This window comes from Macaca fascicularis, chromosome 11, assembly GCF_037993035.2.
Source record: "Macaca fascicularis isolate 582-1 chromosome 11, T2T-MFA8v1.1".
NCBI classification, from domain to species: Eukaryota; Metazoa; Chordata; class Mammalia; order Primates; family Cercopithecidae; genus Macaca; species Macaca fascicularis.
In genome coordinates this window covers 14,906,971-14,923,744 of record NC_088385.1, presented here as the reverse complement: position 1 = coordinate 14,923,744, position 16,774 = coordinate 14,906,971, and the positions used below count along the sequence as shown (strand labels likewise).

The following is a 16,774-nucleotide window of genomic DNA, read 5'->3' as shown; positions in this document are numbered from 1 at the left end:
ATGAAATGTTAAATATTTATTATTTTGAATTTAGATTTATGTATTGGACTGAATGGGGTGGAAAACCTAAGATAGACAGAGCTGCAATGGATGGAAGTGAACGCACTACTTTAGTTCCAAATGTGGGGCGGGCAAATGGCCTGACTATTGATTATGCTAAAAGGAGGCTTTACTGGACAGACCTGGACACCAACTTAATAGAATCTTCAAATATGCTTGGTAAGCTTTACTACTTTTTACTCAGACAGACAGTATATTCTTTCCATGCAAAAATCAGTGGCTGCTATTTATCATTGGTTAGATACTTTTAATACAACTTCATATGAATGTGTCCACTCTTCTTCTATTCTGGAATTGTATCCTATTTGTTATTATTAATAGTGATCCAGGTACTTGGATTCATCTCTTTATTATTTGAAAGTTTCATTGTTATTGGACTTGTAATGAAATTTATAACTCCCTAGATACTCCTGAAATGACTTTTGTACCAGTAAAATATATATATTTCCATCTTTTCCTTTTATAGTTCAAGAAGAAAAAATGAACTGTAGACCCTTATATAGAGAAAAGAAAACCACATTTAAAGTAGACCATTTGCAAGAATTTTAGGAAACTGAGTGATTCGTAGCAGGAATATAAGTTTGAAGCATGGGGTCAGAAGATAGATTGATTCAGAGTACTGGTCTGCTTTTAGAATTGCTTTTAAATGAATTTTTCTATTTTAAATTGCTTACAATGTAATGTTTTATATGTTAGGGCTTTTTTTTTTTTTCTTTTTGCCAACAAGACACTTGTATTCTCACATATTTTATCACTCTGCTTCTCCCCTGTCTACTGCCTTTCTGAAAATAGGACTTAACCGTGAAGTTATAGCAGATGACTTGCCTCATCCTTTTGGCTTAACTCAGTACCAAGATTATATCTACTGGACGGACTGGAGCCGACGCAGCATTGAGCGTGCCAACAAAACCAGTGGCCAAAACCGCACCATCATTCAGGGCCATTTGGATTATGTGATGGACATCCTCGTCTTTCACTCATCTCGACAGTCAGGGTGGAATGAATGTGCTTCCAGCAATGGGCACTGCTCCCACCTCTGCTTGGCTGTGCCAGTTGGGGGTTTTGTTTGTGGATGCCCTGCCCACTACTCTCTTAATGCTGACAACAGGACTTGTAGTGGTAAGCTGCATGTCCCTCCAAAGCAAGCTAGAGTGAGAGAAAGCAGCATTTTCAAAGTACTTTAGCGTGTGTTTTTTCTGAAGTAAAATATTGTGGGAATCCAGAGGGGATCATTTGTTTGGTTAAAGGGTAGGGGAATGCAAGTTTTTGTTACTTACTACTTGTTTGATGATAGCAATTTTATGTTATAGAAAAATTAAGTCTTATGCTGGTGCATTGTCTTATGTCCGTAACCCAACACTTTGGGAAGCTGAGGTGGGAGGAATGCTTCAGCCCAGGAGTTCGAGACCAGCCTAGGCAATATAGCGAGACCTTGTCTTTACAAAAAATAAAAACATTAGCCAGAGTAATGGTGTGCACCTGTAGTCCCACCTACTCAGGAGGGTGAAGTAGGAGGATTACTTGGCCCCAGGAGATTGAGGCTGTAGTGAGCCGTGATGGCACCACTGCACTCCAGCCTGGGTGACATAGAGAGATTCTTTCTTTAAAAAAAAGGAAAAATTAAGTCTTTCACCCTTGGACGTTAAATATTAAGTGTAAAATTTGCATGGTTTCATGCATCGTGTTTATTGTAAAGGAGTAAAACAGAATCCCAAAACACAACTTACTTGTCCTTTGAAGTGCATAGAGTAGGACATTCTTGAAAAATTTAAATGTGTAATAGGCCATACAGAAAAAGCATATGAGAACATGTAACGCAGTATAAAGTAATAGTTGATAAGAAACTAAAGAGAAAATGCAATGAACATAGTAGGCAGCTGCAATTTAACTGAAGCTGATGTTTCCAGATCTTTTCATTCAGTCCTGAATCTAGATTTTTTTGTGTGTGACTCCCTCATCTCCTGATTTTTAAATACCGGCAAGTACACACACAACACTAACAAAAAAGTGTGTAACAAAACATTGTTGGCTAGGGGAAACCTGGCTTATAACCTAAATAGATATGAAGGCCCATTTCTTGGTGGATAGACAAGAACAAATTGGTAGATACGATTAAGAAATAAGTAGATTAGATCAGAAAGAATAGATTATGGGAGAGGTAGAGTTTGGGTCAATATGGTGGAAAGTAACAAACTGCTAAGGATGTTAGAGATAATTAACTATTGACCTGACACATTCTCTCAAGTACAAAAGAAAGTCGTAATTTCCATAGGAAAAATTTGGTCTATTCTGATGCCAACTTCAGTTGTGAAAGAGAAAGAACACAAGCATATGGTGGAGTGATTAAGAGGTTGTACTTTGGAATCTCTGCTACACATTAGCCTTTTTGCTTTACACAAGTAATACATTTTTTAAGCCTTAATTTTTTCTCATTTGTAAAGTTGGAATAATAATAATAATTGCTGTATAGGGTTGTTATGAAGATAATATATGGTCTGATTTCTGGGGAGAAGAACCAGTACCAGGGAAGTCAGTGAGACCAGTGTGGTAATGCAAGTAGACCTGGACAGTGGTGGTGGCAGCAGCATGTGTGTTGAAGACAGGTTGATAGATTCAAGATATATTTTGAAGCTGGAACAAGCAGAAGTTATTAATGAGTTCTGTGTGGGAAAGAAAGGGAGGAAGCAAGGATGACCTCTAGATTATGTGTCATAGTTGATGGACTATCATCAGAGAAGAGACATGAGGTTGGAGATACAAATTTTGGAAATACCAGGATGTATTTAAAATGAATGAGGTTACCTAAAGAGAATGTATAGTTCAAGAGCCAGCAACTTTCTCTCATAGGCTTTGTGGGTGTTTAGGCCGTGTCACACCTGCTGAACTCTGCCCAGCTCTCGCCATGGTAGTGTGACAGCAGCCTCAGGCAATACATTTTAAAAATGGAAGTGGCTGAATTCCAGTAAAACTTTATTACAGAAACAGGCAGCAGGCCAGATTTAACTTGTGGGCCATAATCCCCATCAGTGGGCTGACTCTGATGGAGAGAAAAGAAGGCACTTGATAAACTCTGCAACTCTGGTTGAGGAGGAGAAGTTCACAGAGCACACAGCAGTAGCAATCAGAGAGGTAAGAGAAAAAGGAGGACAGAATAGAGGCACGGAAGACAGAGATAAGGTTGTTTCAAAAATGAACTCTGTTGAATGAGTAAGGGGAGGTCTAAAATAGCATACATTGGATTTTTGGGTAAGGTGGTTATTAACCCTGAAGAGAGTAATTTCAGGGAAGTAACGGGGAAACGCAGAATGCAGTACATTAAAACGTGAATGGAAAAAAGGAAAGGACAGTAACATATATAGACATGTCTTTTGAGAAGTCTGGCTTCTCATTTCACACAGAATAAAAACCTAGTTCTTACAATGGCCTGCTGGGTCCTACATGACCTATACCCAACATTTCATAACCCCTTCTTCCCTCTCACGCCCCACCACTCAGTTTTCTTCTCTAACCTCAGCTTTTACTCTTGTCTCCCTTGCTTTCTTTATGACAGCCACACTGGCCTCATTGCTGGTTTCAGATAGGCTGGGTACCCCCACCTCATGACTGTTGAACTGCTTGTTTCCTCTGCTTGGAGTGTTGTTCTTGCATTTTTTCCTTCATAGTGACACCTGGTCTATGCTATTTAAAATTAAAATTATGCTGCTATTCTATCCAGCATGCCAGTGCCCCTTATCTGTACTTTTTCTTTTTCCCATAGCACTTTCACCCCTTTGTGTATTATGTCATTTATACGCTCTACTATTTATATAACTTCCTTCTTTGTTATATTTATTGCTTATTGTCTGTCTGTTGGAATATAAACTCCATGAAGCAGCAATTTTTTTTTCTGTTTTCGTCACTGACATACCTTACATGCCTTAGAATAACGCTTAGTCTGTGGTAGACACTCAAGAAATTATTGTTAAATAAATGAATGAAGAAGCAAGGCAAGGCCTGGAAAAACACATACACTGTTTTACCCAACAGCTTCATGACCTTGGGAAAATCATTTAACTCTTTTTTTTTTTTTTAGCAGTCCAGAAGTCTTTTATTTTTTTTAACACCTATTATGCCATGAATTCATAGGGAATAGGTTCCAGCAGCTGAGGCTCCTTCCCATTGGTTCTCACAAAATATGCTTCTCTGGGTGGAGCAGGCTGGCGCTTCAGCCGAACCCAGGTACCTTTCTCTTTGTCTTCTTTCTTTTTCTGATCACTTTCCATTTTCTGATAGCTTCCTTTCAGGGATATCTCTTATCTCTTCCTTTCAGGAAGCTATTACGGGTCTTAGAGTGCTTAACGTGCTCAATATGCACGTTAATTCTCTTGGCAAGAATCTTACCCTTAACTTGTTTGTTTACAACAGTGCCAACAGCATGCTGGGTGCCATCATAGACTCTCCCAGTTTTGCCATGGTGACATTGTGGGCATTCCTTTTTGAATAGTACCCATTCGCTTGATGTCTACAATATCACCTTTCTTATAGATTTGCATATAGGTGGCCAAAGGAACAACTCCATGTTTTCTGAAAGGCCTGGAGAACGTATATCAGGTGCCTCTCCTCTTTCCCTTTGTGTTTGTCATTTTGGCGAATTACTGGAAAATGGCGGTTCCGGCTGAAAGACTTTTTTTTTTTTTTTTTGAGACAGTCTCACACTGTCACCCAGGCTGGAGTAAAGTGGCGCGATCTTGGCTCACTGCAACCTCCGGCTCCCAGGTTCAAGTGATTCTCCTGTCTCAGCCTCCTGAGTAACTGGGATTACAGGGGTGCACCACGGTGCCTGGCTAATTTTTGTATTTTTAGTGGAGAGGGGGTTTCACCATGTTGGCCAGGCTGGTCTTGAACTCCTGACCTCAGGTGATCCACCAGCCTTGGCCTCCCAAAATGCTGGGATTACAGGCATGAGCCACTACACCCGGCCTGAGCTTTCTGATCTTCAGTGCATTCGCCTATAAAATAGAGATAATAATTTTGTGGATTAAATAACATTTAGTATGATAGGTAATATATTGGAGGTGCTAAATAAATTTTTCTTTTCCTTTCCTCAGATTTTATTCTCTTACTTTCAAAATCATAGCTACAAGACTTTCCTTGTCACCCAGTGCTTCCTTCTGGCTTTTCCTCTTTTTAAGAGATCAGGTCTTACTGTGTTGCCCAGGTTGGACTTGAACTCCTGGACTGAAGAAGTCCTCCCACCTCAGTCTCCCTAGTTGCTGGAACTACGAGCACATGCCACTGTGCTAGGCTCTATTGCTTGTTTCTTCATATATTGTAATGAGTATTTATTTATTGAGCACCTATTACAAGCTGCACATTACTTCAGCCGTTGGAAAATACAGCAGTGAATGAGATTCAGTGGGACAGATAATAAACTGAATAAATTATGTCAGGGGTTAGGTGGCAATAAGTATAATGAAGAAATATAAAGAGCAAGAAAGGGTGATGGTGGCAGGGACTACAGTGTTAAGTAGAGTGATTAGAGAAGTTCTTACTGAAAAAGTGACACTTATGTCAAGAACTGAAGGAAGTGAAGAAATGAGCTATTCCCAGGTATCTGGGAAAACACCTATCAAGCAAAAGGGGATAGTAATGCAAAAGGTCTTGGGGGAACATGTCTGACATGTTAGAGGAACACCTAGGAAGCTAGTGTTGCTGGAATGAAGTGAATAAAGAGATTAGATCAGAGAGTAAATGGGAAGCCAAATTGTTGTAATCCTTTGTTCAGTACTGAAGTGGCCTCTGTGGAATCTTTGTGCAAATTGGAAAAAAATGTTTCCTCTGAGCAGATTTAGCCCTGCAGGTGCATGGTGTGGCTAAGGAAGTGTGGACTGGATTGCAGTTCCTACTCAATGCCCCTGGCACAGTGCACAAATGGTACAGTCATACATGATAGGCTTGGCCTTCTAGTTTATTCTATTCTTAAACAGGAGCAACACCTTTGTCTAAGCTACCGGTGAACACATATGCCTTCAGAAGAGAACTGAAAAGCTCCCTCCTATGTACACATCTCATCCTCCAGCTTCTCTGATGTCTTCATTGTGGGAATGCAAGACTCAGACAACCAGATGAGGTCGTTGTTAAAGCACCATTCTGAAGGAAATGTGGGAGAGGTGGTTAAAGTTTACATAAATTTGATAGGGTGGATTTAGGCTTTTAAAATGGCATATTCTTTGTCATTTTAAGCACTTACTGACTTGAAAATAGGTCAGAATATTGGCTGCCTTTTAGAAATAACCAGTTAATTTGTAATTTTTAATATATTTGAGTAGATTTTTTGGAACAGGCATTTATTTGGAGCCACATGTGGCTTTATCTTAATCCACATTACTAGAACAACAAGATCCACAACTAATGTGGAATCTTATTGAAGGTTAAAATTTTACTTGGAAAAGAGAATACCCAGCAAAATATCCTAGGAGCCAAATATGTATTTGATTAATTGCTTCCCAGGCAAGAAAATGTGGGAACTAAAACTCTGGGATCTTTCTTCTAAGTCTTTTAAACAGAAGGGGGTCTTGCTCTGTTGTTCAGGCTGGTCTTGAACTCCCAGCCGCAAGTGATCCTACTGCCTCAGCCTCCCAAAGGGCTAGTATTACAGGCATGAGCCACTGTGCCCAGCCAATTTAGAACCTTTAACATTTTTTTTTTGCTTTACTAAGAAAGTAGTACTGCCAAAATATTCTTCTAAAATAAAAATTATAGTGGGAGACTTTTTAGCTATTCTGTGTGATGTGTTTTTACTACTTGAAGCATGGACTCCACAAAAAATTGCTAAAAGTTGTTAAATCAATATATTAGTATGATGGACTCCAGATAATGGAGATTTGTAGTAGGATCATTGGGATAACTTTCTAAATCTTCCAAGCTGAATGTGGGTTTTTAACTAATGAACTTAAAGCAGAATTACAGTTTTGTAAATACCAAGTTTCTTTGTGAGTACTGATTTCCTTTGGGTTTTAAGCCAGTATTCATTTGAGTGTAAATGTAAAATAAGCTGAGAGACCACTAATAATGGAGCTGTGAAGAATGGGGAATAGGAGGAAATAAAGCAAGAAGTTGTGGCTTGACTATTTATGTTTTATATTCCTGAGAAGGACAAAATTCTCCTGGATTTAGGTGATGTCTGTGAAATGTATACAGATATTTTAATGAAGATTTTAAAAATGGCATTAGACTTTGAAGTTGTTGTAATCTCTCAGAAGTCATTCTTGCCCGAGCATGGTGGCTCACACCTGTAATCCCAGCACTTTGGGAGGCCAAGGTGGGTAGATCTTGAGGTCAGGAGTTCGAGACCAGCCTGGCCAACATGGTGAAACTTTGTCTCTACTAAAAATACAAAAATTAGCTGGGCATGGTGGTGGGCGCCTGTAATCCCAGCTACTCAGAAGGCTGAGGCAGGAGAATCGCTTGAACCCAGGAGGTGGAGGCTGCAGTGAGCCGAGATCGCGCCACTGCATTAGTTCATTTTCATACTGTTGATAAAGACATATTGGAAACTGGGAACAAAAAGAGGTTTAATTGGACTTAACAGTTCCACATGGCTGGGGAGGCCTCAGAATTGTGGTGGGAGGCAAAAGGCACTTATTTCCTGGCAGCGGCAAGAGACAAATGAGAAAGAAGCAAAAGTGGAAACCCCTTTAGATCTCGTGCGACTTATTCACTATTATGAGAATAGCACAGGAAAGACTGGCCCCCATGATTCAGTTACCTCCCCCTGGGTCCCTCTCACAACACATGGGAATTGTGGGAGTACAATTCGAGATTTGGGTGGGGACACAGCCAAACCATATCATAAAGCATCTATTATTATTAGTTTTTGTAATTTTTACCTGCTCTCTTTCCATGCCGTCATCACATACACAAAAAACAAAATGATATCTGCAATCCATGAAGGTTCAATGCCTGTTAATACCAAGTTTATTACTGCTACTACTGGTAATAAATAATTATTTTAAATTTATGGCTGGGCACAGTGGCTCTGCCTGTAATCCCAGCAGTTTGGGAGGGAGGCCGAGGTGGGAGGATTGCTTGAGCCCAGGAGTTCGAGACCAGCCTGGGCAACATGGCGAGACCCCACCTCTATTAATTTTTTATAAATAATTTTTAAATTATTAAAAACATATTAAAATTTACATTTATATAGTGCCTTACAGTTTTTAAAGTATTTTCATATACATTGTAAAATTCTCATAGTAACTCAGTGAGAGGGACAAGATGGCTATGACTTTTATTTTACTGCTGAGTAAACTTTGGCCTAGTGAGGCTCAGTGACTTACTTCAGATCAAATGAGAAGGCTGAGACCAAAATCAACCTTCTTTTTTTTTTTTTCCCTTGAGATGGGTCTTGCCCTGTCATGTGTAAAATCAGTCTAGAAGTTTCTGCTTTAATTTATATAAGCCCAGGCTTCCTGCCATCTACCAGACAGAATAGGTTAAGGGTTATTCACTTGGTAGACCAGGAGAATTTTGTGTATTTTTATCAAATACCTCATGGAAATGAAGTGTTCTGTGGTATCTCTGTGGACAGGATGGAGAAATATAGGGTAGGTGGCTATGTCATTCATTAGGTAAGTTCGTAACTGATTTGGTAACCAGGGAGCTGATGAGTGTTACTCTGAAGAGAGTTTTTGAGGGCATGCCAAAGAATTTTGTCCTCAGCCTTAGCTCTTCAATATCTGTGTCTGTTTTGTATGAAATACATACAACAGGCTGATCAAATCATTGATGATAGAGGATATAGGGTAACTAGATTTCAGATTTTCTCTTTTCTTCCTTTTAAGCTCCTACCACTTTCCTGCTCTTCAGTCAGAAGAGTGCCATCAACCGCATGGTGATTGATGAACAACAGAGCCCCGACATCATCCTTCCCATCCACAGCCTTCGGAATGTCCGGGCCATTGACTATGACCCTCTGGACAAGCAACTCTATTGGATTGACTCACGACAAAACATGATCCGAAAGGCACAAGAAGATGGCAGCCAGGTAATTGAGAGCGTGGTTCAAAATTCATTTCTCCTGACTAATGATTGGACTCACCAACCATTCTGTTTCACTTAAGTCTTGACTCTGCTTAAGTGTGTTTGTATGTGTTTATGAAACTGAAAATCTGAACCTAGTAACTTATTTTTTCCTTCTGATGATATTTTGAGTAAGCAATTGTTTGGTGATGATATTATGATGAAAATTGTTAGGCTTACTTAAGCTGTTATATCGGTAATGGCTTTGTGACTGCCCCCTACATTTCTTTATGAAGCCTTTTTCCTTATATTTCTCTTTGTATAGAGTTTATTAGAAGCCTTGAAATAGGCCTTGGTTCTGATTCCAGCTCTATCCCTCACTTAGAATTCTTACGAACTTTTTTAGCTGAAAAGAATGCAAAGCACATAGCTCTTATGTGTTATTTAACAGGAACTCTACAGTTACATTACTAATTATTATTTAAAAGGTTCAGAGGATATGGAACATGTAACACAATCTCAGTAAGGTTAAAAACATCTAACATGTTATTAATCCAATGGGTTTTTTTGGTCATAATTATTCGGTGACTGTGGGATGGGAATGAGGATATTATCAATAAATCTTACCCATTTACATGCCAATTATGGATTTACATATCACTCTTGATACTTCTTTGCTTTCTTTCTGTGGCCAAGCCCTGTTAGACTGGGATTATAATACTATAAATAATTACTTGTTGTCATCCTTATAGCAGTGATAGTAAGTTATATCTTGAATTTATTAAAATTTAGGGAGGTTAGAGTACCGTTTTTCACTATGTCTCATCTTACAATAAAGAGCAAGGAGGTGATATATTTAGGGCTACTGAGAGATCATTAGGGTATAGTAATAGCTGTATGTTCCAGATACACTTTCTGCCATATAGGCCAGGACTGATGGGCTGATAACTAATAGATAGAAATTAAGGAATATGTTACTTCAGAGATACCCAGTAAGATATAGTTCAGATGTCACAAATGGACAAAGCCTATCTTTTTGCTTCACTTTATTTTTAAAAAATTACATGTGTAGACTGGAGGATCAGAAAAGAAGATGATAGATTTGATTTGTAGCCTTTACTAGTTGCTCTTATCTCTAAAGCAGGGTTTCTCAAGCACTGTGGTCATTTTGGGCTGGATAATTGTTGTTGTGGGGGTCTGCTCTGAATATTGTAGGATGTTTAACAGCATCCCTGGCCTCTGCTTGCTAGATATCAGTTATATTCCCACAGTTGTGACAGTAAAAAATGTCTTCATACATTGCCAAATGCCCATGGCGGGGCAATATTGCCTCTAGTTGCAATCCGTTGCTTTAGAGATACTTCTAGGGTGTGGTTTTAGCCACAGTTGTCTCCAGTTTAGAGAAGACAGTTGCCACCTTTTCACTCCCATCTCCTAATCAAGGCATTATCAGGTTCTTGGAGCAACTAATCTGACCTCAGCTCTTTTTTCAGCAGCAGGATAACCCAAGGAACATTGGAGATGTGTATTAACAAAGAAGCACATTACCCATAAAGAAAGGTATCAGTAAGAAATACTCCTTAAGACTTGAGAGAGCCTTCTCAGCTGTGTGCCCATGTAGGTGTAAGCATTGTGAGTGATTGCCTCAGGGTTATCTGCCCCTGGAGTTTAATTTTCTGTGTATTTCTTTTTTCCCGTAGGGCTTTACTGTGGTTGTGAGCTCGGTTCCAAGTCAGAACCTGGAGATACAACCCTATGATCTCAGCATTGATATTTACAGCCGCTACATCTACTGGACTTGTGAGGCTACCAATGTCATTAATGTGACGAGATTAGATGGGAGATCAATTGGTGTGGTGCTAAAAGGCGAGCAGGACAGACCTCGAGCCATTGTAGTAAACCCAGAGAAAGGGTATGTTACTAAAGTGGCGTTCAGATACTGTGGCTTCTGAGACCCTCCTCACCCTTCTTTTTCAGCCTGTTATTTATTTACCTTTAAATGTCCTGTGCTCCAGCAAACCACTCAATATTCTCTATCCATTTGTCTCTGCATTATCTTAACAGTTGTCTTATACTTTCTCTGATTTCACTGCCCAGACTTTCTGTCCTGAGCCACTGTTGCTTTTTAATTCTAAATCTTTAACCATACCTCCAGGACCATTTCAACTGCCACGTGCTCCAGGAAGTTTTCCTTGATCTACCTCATCGCAGTCAGATGTGATTTTTTTCCCCCTCCTGAATACTTAACACTCTGTATCTATGCCTCTCTAAGTTATATTTAGTCCTTTCCAATTTACCTTACATTTAATTATTTTTTAGTCTTGTATTTACCACTAGTTTTCTTTATGATGACAACTAATATGCTTTCTTTCATTTAATAAATACTCAGTACACAGTTGTATCTGAGTCAATGATAAGGTATTCAGCAAGGAAAGTAGCTTACTTCAAAAAAGAAAAGGATGAAATCTATAAGTTAAATATAAGAAGTGATTTATATATAACTTCTTTTTAGTTATTAAATAGATTAATTAGAAAGAATTTAAACTTTTGTGTTCAGGTCTCTAGTTACTGATTTTTAATTTATTATATTATTCTGAAAATATATGTGTGCCTATGTCTAACACTATTCTGTTAATCTGTGAAAGTTTCCTAATAACTTCTGTGTACCTTTATTGCTACTATTAAAAGTAGTAAAATATCCCATTACCTTTTAAAAATGTAAATATATAAATATATGTATATATTTTTATAAAAGAGGATTTATATACATATACATACATATATATTTGGATACAAAGTTTGGCTCTATCAGCCAGGCTGGAGTGCGGTGACACAATCTCAGCTCACTGCAACCTCTGCCTCCTGGGCTCAAGTGATCCTGCCACCTCAGCCTTCCGAGTAGCTGGGACTATAGGCACATGCCACGATGCCTGATTAATTTTTGGGGTATAGTATTTTGCCGTGTTGCCCAAGCTGGTCTCTAACTCATAAGCTTAAGCAATCCCCCTGTCTTGGCCTCCCAAAGTGCTGAGATTACAGGCATGAGCCACTGTACCTGGTCAAAAAATACATATTTTAAAACATTGAAAACCAGTATTTAAAAATATTCTGCCTCCATTTGTCTTAATAAGAATATTCTCATTTTATGTGGTTTCTTACTCCAGTAACTTTTTTTTTCCTCCTTTCCCTCTAGGTATATGTATTTTACCAATCTTCAGGAAAGGTCTCCTAAAATTGAACGGGCTGCTTTGGATGGGACCGAACGGGAGGTCCTCTTTTTCAGTGGCTTAAGTAAACCAATTGCTTTAGCTCTTGATAGCAGGTTGGGCAAGCTCTTTTGGGCTGATTCAGACCTCCGGCGAATTGAAAGCAGTGATCTCTCAGGTACCCAAGAAATATGTTTCCTTATTTTAATTTGAGTTTTTAAGATGATTCATCTATTGTGTTTTTCTTGCATCGTATTGTTTTTGGCGCATTTCTTGGCAATTTTATTCATTAAATGTAGTCAGCATCAAGTTGGTTGGTGACGAGCTTTTTCTTCAACCGTCAACATGATTACTCCTCTGTTATGTAACTACCTGCCAGTTTTCTTGATCTTGGTTCTGTAAATAATATTTTTCTAATGCATCCTTCCCGAACTCTTCTGCTCTAGTTTATGTTCTTGTCATCTCGGGCCAAATTCTAGCCTCTGGTTGATCTCCCTGCCAATTTTTCTCCATGAAAGTTTACACATGGCTCCTAAATTTTCTGAAGCATGGTTTCAGTGTCACTGCTTTACTTAAAAAAAATCTTTAGGTAGTTTCATAACCTGTAGGAAAAAGGTCTAATTGTGCTCTTAAGTTGGTATAAGTTAGTATTCACCTTTCACAACCTCATCATGGCCTTTACCTTTCTGATATTTTAACCAAATTAAATCATTTGTTGGTTTTAAGATATACTTTTACTTATACATTTCTCTGCAGTCTTATGTCTGTAATTATAGTTAACCTCCTCTGTCCCCAATTTCTGATGTCCATATGCTCTGTGTTGGCCTCACTAGTGATCAGGTAAATGAAATTAAAATATTATACTATTTGTGTCTGTCAGCATGGCAAAAAGAAGTTAACATTGATTTATTGCCTAGCATTGGCCAGTATGATAGAAAATGACATGCCCTTATGTGCTTTGGTGGAAGTGGAAATTGAGAGAGCCTTTTTAGAGGACAATTTGCCAGTAATAATCAAAATTTAAAATATGTATTCCCTTTGATCTGGTGATTTCCTTTGTAGATAGCTGTCTTAGAGAAGTACTGATCTAAGTGTACAAGGGTATTTGCTGAGCATTATTTGTGATAGTCCTTCATGGAGAAATACATTCTATTATATCAGTATATGGAATATTACATTCATTCAAAAGAATAAGGTAGATCTATGTGTACTGACATGATTTTTAAAAATTAAATTTCATAAAAATGCTTAAGATCTAGTTTTGTTTAAAATTTAAAACCGTATAGTAGATACACTGTATATACACATATATGTATACATACTGTTAAGAAATGTGGGAACTCAGGCCAGGCGTGCTGGCTCATGCCTGTAATCTCAGCACTTTGAGAGGCCGGAGCGGGTGGATCACCTGAGGTCAGGAGTTCGAGAGCAACCTGGCCAACATGGCAAAATGCTGTCTGTACTAAAAATACAGAAATTAGCCAGGCATGGTGCTGGGCACCTGTAATCTCAGCTACTCAGGATGCTGAGGCAGGAGAATTGAACCCGGGAGGCGGCGGTTGCAGTGAGCCAAGATCACGCCATTGCACTCCAGCCTGGGTTATGGAATGAGACTCTGTCTCAAAAAAGAGAAAAAGAAATGTGGGAACTTCAGATCTCAGGTTCTTCAACAAAGAGAAAGAAAGAAAGAAAGGGAGGGAGGGAGAGGAAAGAAGAGAGGGGAGAAGAAAGAAATAGGCATATATGTCAGTATTTTCCTCAAGAAATAAGCAAACAAATCTCAAGTCTGGAGCATTAGCATTCTAAAACGTTAAGACTACTTACTCCTGTAATGTACATTTTTGTATGTTTGAATACATTTTTAATTATTTTAATTTTTTTTTCGCTTTTTTTTTAATGTTGTCTTCAGGTTCAGATGCCTCCATTCCATTATGTATTCTCTGATTCTAGACAGTTATGCACACACTTATGCATGTATAGTTACATGCCTGGTGTAGTATATTCTTTCCCTCATCTTATCTCCTCTGTCTCATACGTCACCTCTAGTTTTTTTTTCTGGGTTCCTAATGCATTTATGTCTTTTGAACGATTTTTCCCCCCGAAATTCACCATCTGTTGCAATCTGAATGTATTAGGTTGGTGCAAAAGTAATTGCAGTTTTTTTTTTTTTTAATACTTTAAGTTCTAGGGTACATATGCACAACGTGCAGGTTTGTTACATATGTATACATGTGCCATATTGGTTTGCTGCACCCATTAACTTGTAATTTACATTAGGTATTTCTCCTAATGCTATCCCTCCCCCAGCCACCCACCCCTCAACAGGCCCCGGTGTGAGATGTTCCCCGCCCTATGTCCAAGTGATCTCATTGTTCAATTCCCACTTCTGAGTGAGAACATGCAGTGTTTGGTTTTCTGTCCTTGTGATAGTTTACTGAGAATGATGGTTTCCAGCTTCATCCATTTCCCTGCAAAGGACATGAACTTTTTTATGGCTGCATAGTGTTTTATGGATATCACCTCTACTTTGTACATTAGTTACTTATGTCAATATTTTTAACCCTTTTTTGTTTTTATTTTTGTTTGAAACAGGGTTTTTCCCTGTCGCCCAGGCTGGAGTACAGTGGTGTGATCATAGCTTGCTGCAGCCTCAAACTCCTCAGCTCAAGCAATCCGCCTGCCTCTGCTTCCTGAATAGCTAGAACTATGGGCACACGCCACCACACTGGGCTAATTTTATTTTTGTAGAGATGGGTGTCTTGCTGGGTTGCTCAGGCTAGTCTCAAACTCCTTGGCTCAAGTGATCCCCTGCCTTGGCCTCCCAAAGTTCTGGGATTACAGGCGTGAGCCACCATGCCTGGCAGGCGGGTCTGTGATAAAGCTTTTCATGAAAATGTTTCATTCATTACGATTAATTTTGTCCCACTGCTGCAGCGAGCCATGATCATGATTACACCACTGCACTCCATCCTGGCCAATAAAGCCGAGATCCTGTCTCAAAGATAACCAAAAACTGGTAACTTGAAAGTTTATTGATGTATAGGAGTTCCTTATACATTCTGGATATGAATCCTTTGTCAAGATATATACTGCGTAAATCTCCCAGTTTGTGATTTACCTTTTTTATTCTCCCAGTGGTATCTTTTTTTTTTTTTTTTTTTTGAGACGGAGTCTAGCTCTGTTGCCCAGGCTGGAGTGCAGTGGCCGGATCTCAGCTCACTGCAAGCCCCGCCTCCTGGGTTCACGCCATTCTCCTGCCTCAGCCTCCCGAGTAGCTGGGAGTACAGGCGCCCGCCACCTCGCCCGGCTAATTTTTTTTGTATTTTAGTAGAGACGGGGTTTCACCGTGTTAGCCAGGATGGTCTCGATCTCCTGAACTCGTGATCCGCCCGTCTCGGCCTCCCAAAGTGCTGGGATTACAGGCTTGAGCCACCGCGCCCGGCCTCCCAGTGGTATCTTTAGATGAAAAGAAAGGTCTTGATTTTAATGTGGTACAGTTTATTAATTTTCTTTTTATGGTTAATGCCTTTTATGTTGTTTAAGAAATCTTCATGGGAGTTGAGGGATGAGAAATTACTTAATGTGTACAATGTACACTATGGTTTTACACTAAAAGCTCACACTTCACACTTGTACACATCATAGATACATAGCACATATCTATGTAAAAAAACTTGATTTGTACTACATAAATGTATAGAAATAAGAAAAAGAAATATTTGTCTTCTGCAAAGGTACTAAAAGATACTTTTTTTCCCCTAAAATTTATTCATTTAACTTTTCTTACTGAGATCTATACTCTATCTGGAATTGATTTTGGTGTGTAGTGTGAGGCGGGGTTTAAAATGCAGGTTTTTTCCACATTACTATCTGATTCAGCTTCATTTATTGAAAAGACTGTCCTTTCCCTGCTACTCTGTAGTATCACCTTGATCATAAATGAGGCGACTGTATTTGTGTGAGTTTGTTTCTAGACTCTGATGTTCCCTTGGTCACTTTGCCTTTACTTATATGATATTATACTGTCAGTTATTATAACTCTAATAGATTCATCTATGTCTTTAGTGTTTTTTTCAGGATTAACTTGGCTATTGTTAACTCCTACAATTTCCATGTACATTGTAGAATCAGCTTGTGAGTTTCCCCTTCCAAAAAAAAAAAAAAAAAAACGTACTAAGATGTTCATTGGGTTTGCATTAAATTGATAGTTTAGAGAGAATTATTATCTTTATAATATTAATCTTCTAAACCATGAACGTGGTAAGTCTCCCCGTTTATTTAGATCTTTAATGTCTCTTAATGTTTTATAGTTTTCAGCATAGAGGTCTTGCCTATCTTTCATTAGAGTTATTATTCCTTCTTATTTGGTGCTTTTGGTAAAGCATGTGGTAAAGACTACATGCTTTGGTAGTGGTAAAGACTATTCTAAACAATATTTTATTTTCTAATTGTGCCTGGAATATGGAAATACAGTTTCTTTTTTTCTCCTTCTAGCATATTGAGCTTGTACC

At 38.7% G+C, this 16,774-nt stretch overlaps 1 protein-coding gene across 3 annotated transcripts in view; it reads left to right on the top strand.

Annotated features, from left to right (window-relative positions):
- LRP6 (LDL receptor related protein 6) overlaps window positions 1–16,774 on the top strand; it is a 149,181-nt gene that overhangs the window by 109,511 nt on the left and 22,896 nt on the right. For all 3 annotated transcript variants that reach the window (XM_065523765.2, XM_045364761.3, XM_005570169.5), the window contains 5 exons: window positions 35–219; window positions 853–1,179; window positions 8,880–9,082; window positions 10,758–10,969; window positions 12,251–12,441. In XM_065523765.2, coding sequence (XP_065379837.1) covers window positions 35–219; window positions 853–1,179; window positions 8,880–9,082; window positions 10,758–10,969; window positions 12,251–12,441 — 1,118 coding nt within the window. The remainder of the gene's footprint in view (window positions 1–34; window positions 220–852; window positions 1,180–8,879; window positions 9,083–10,757; window positions 10,970–12,250; window positions 12,442–16,774) is intronic.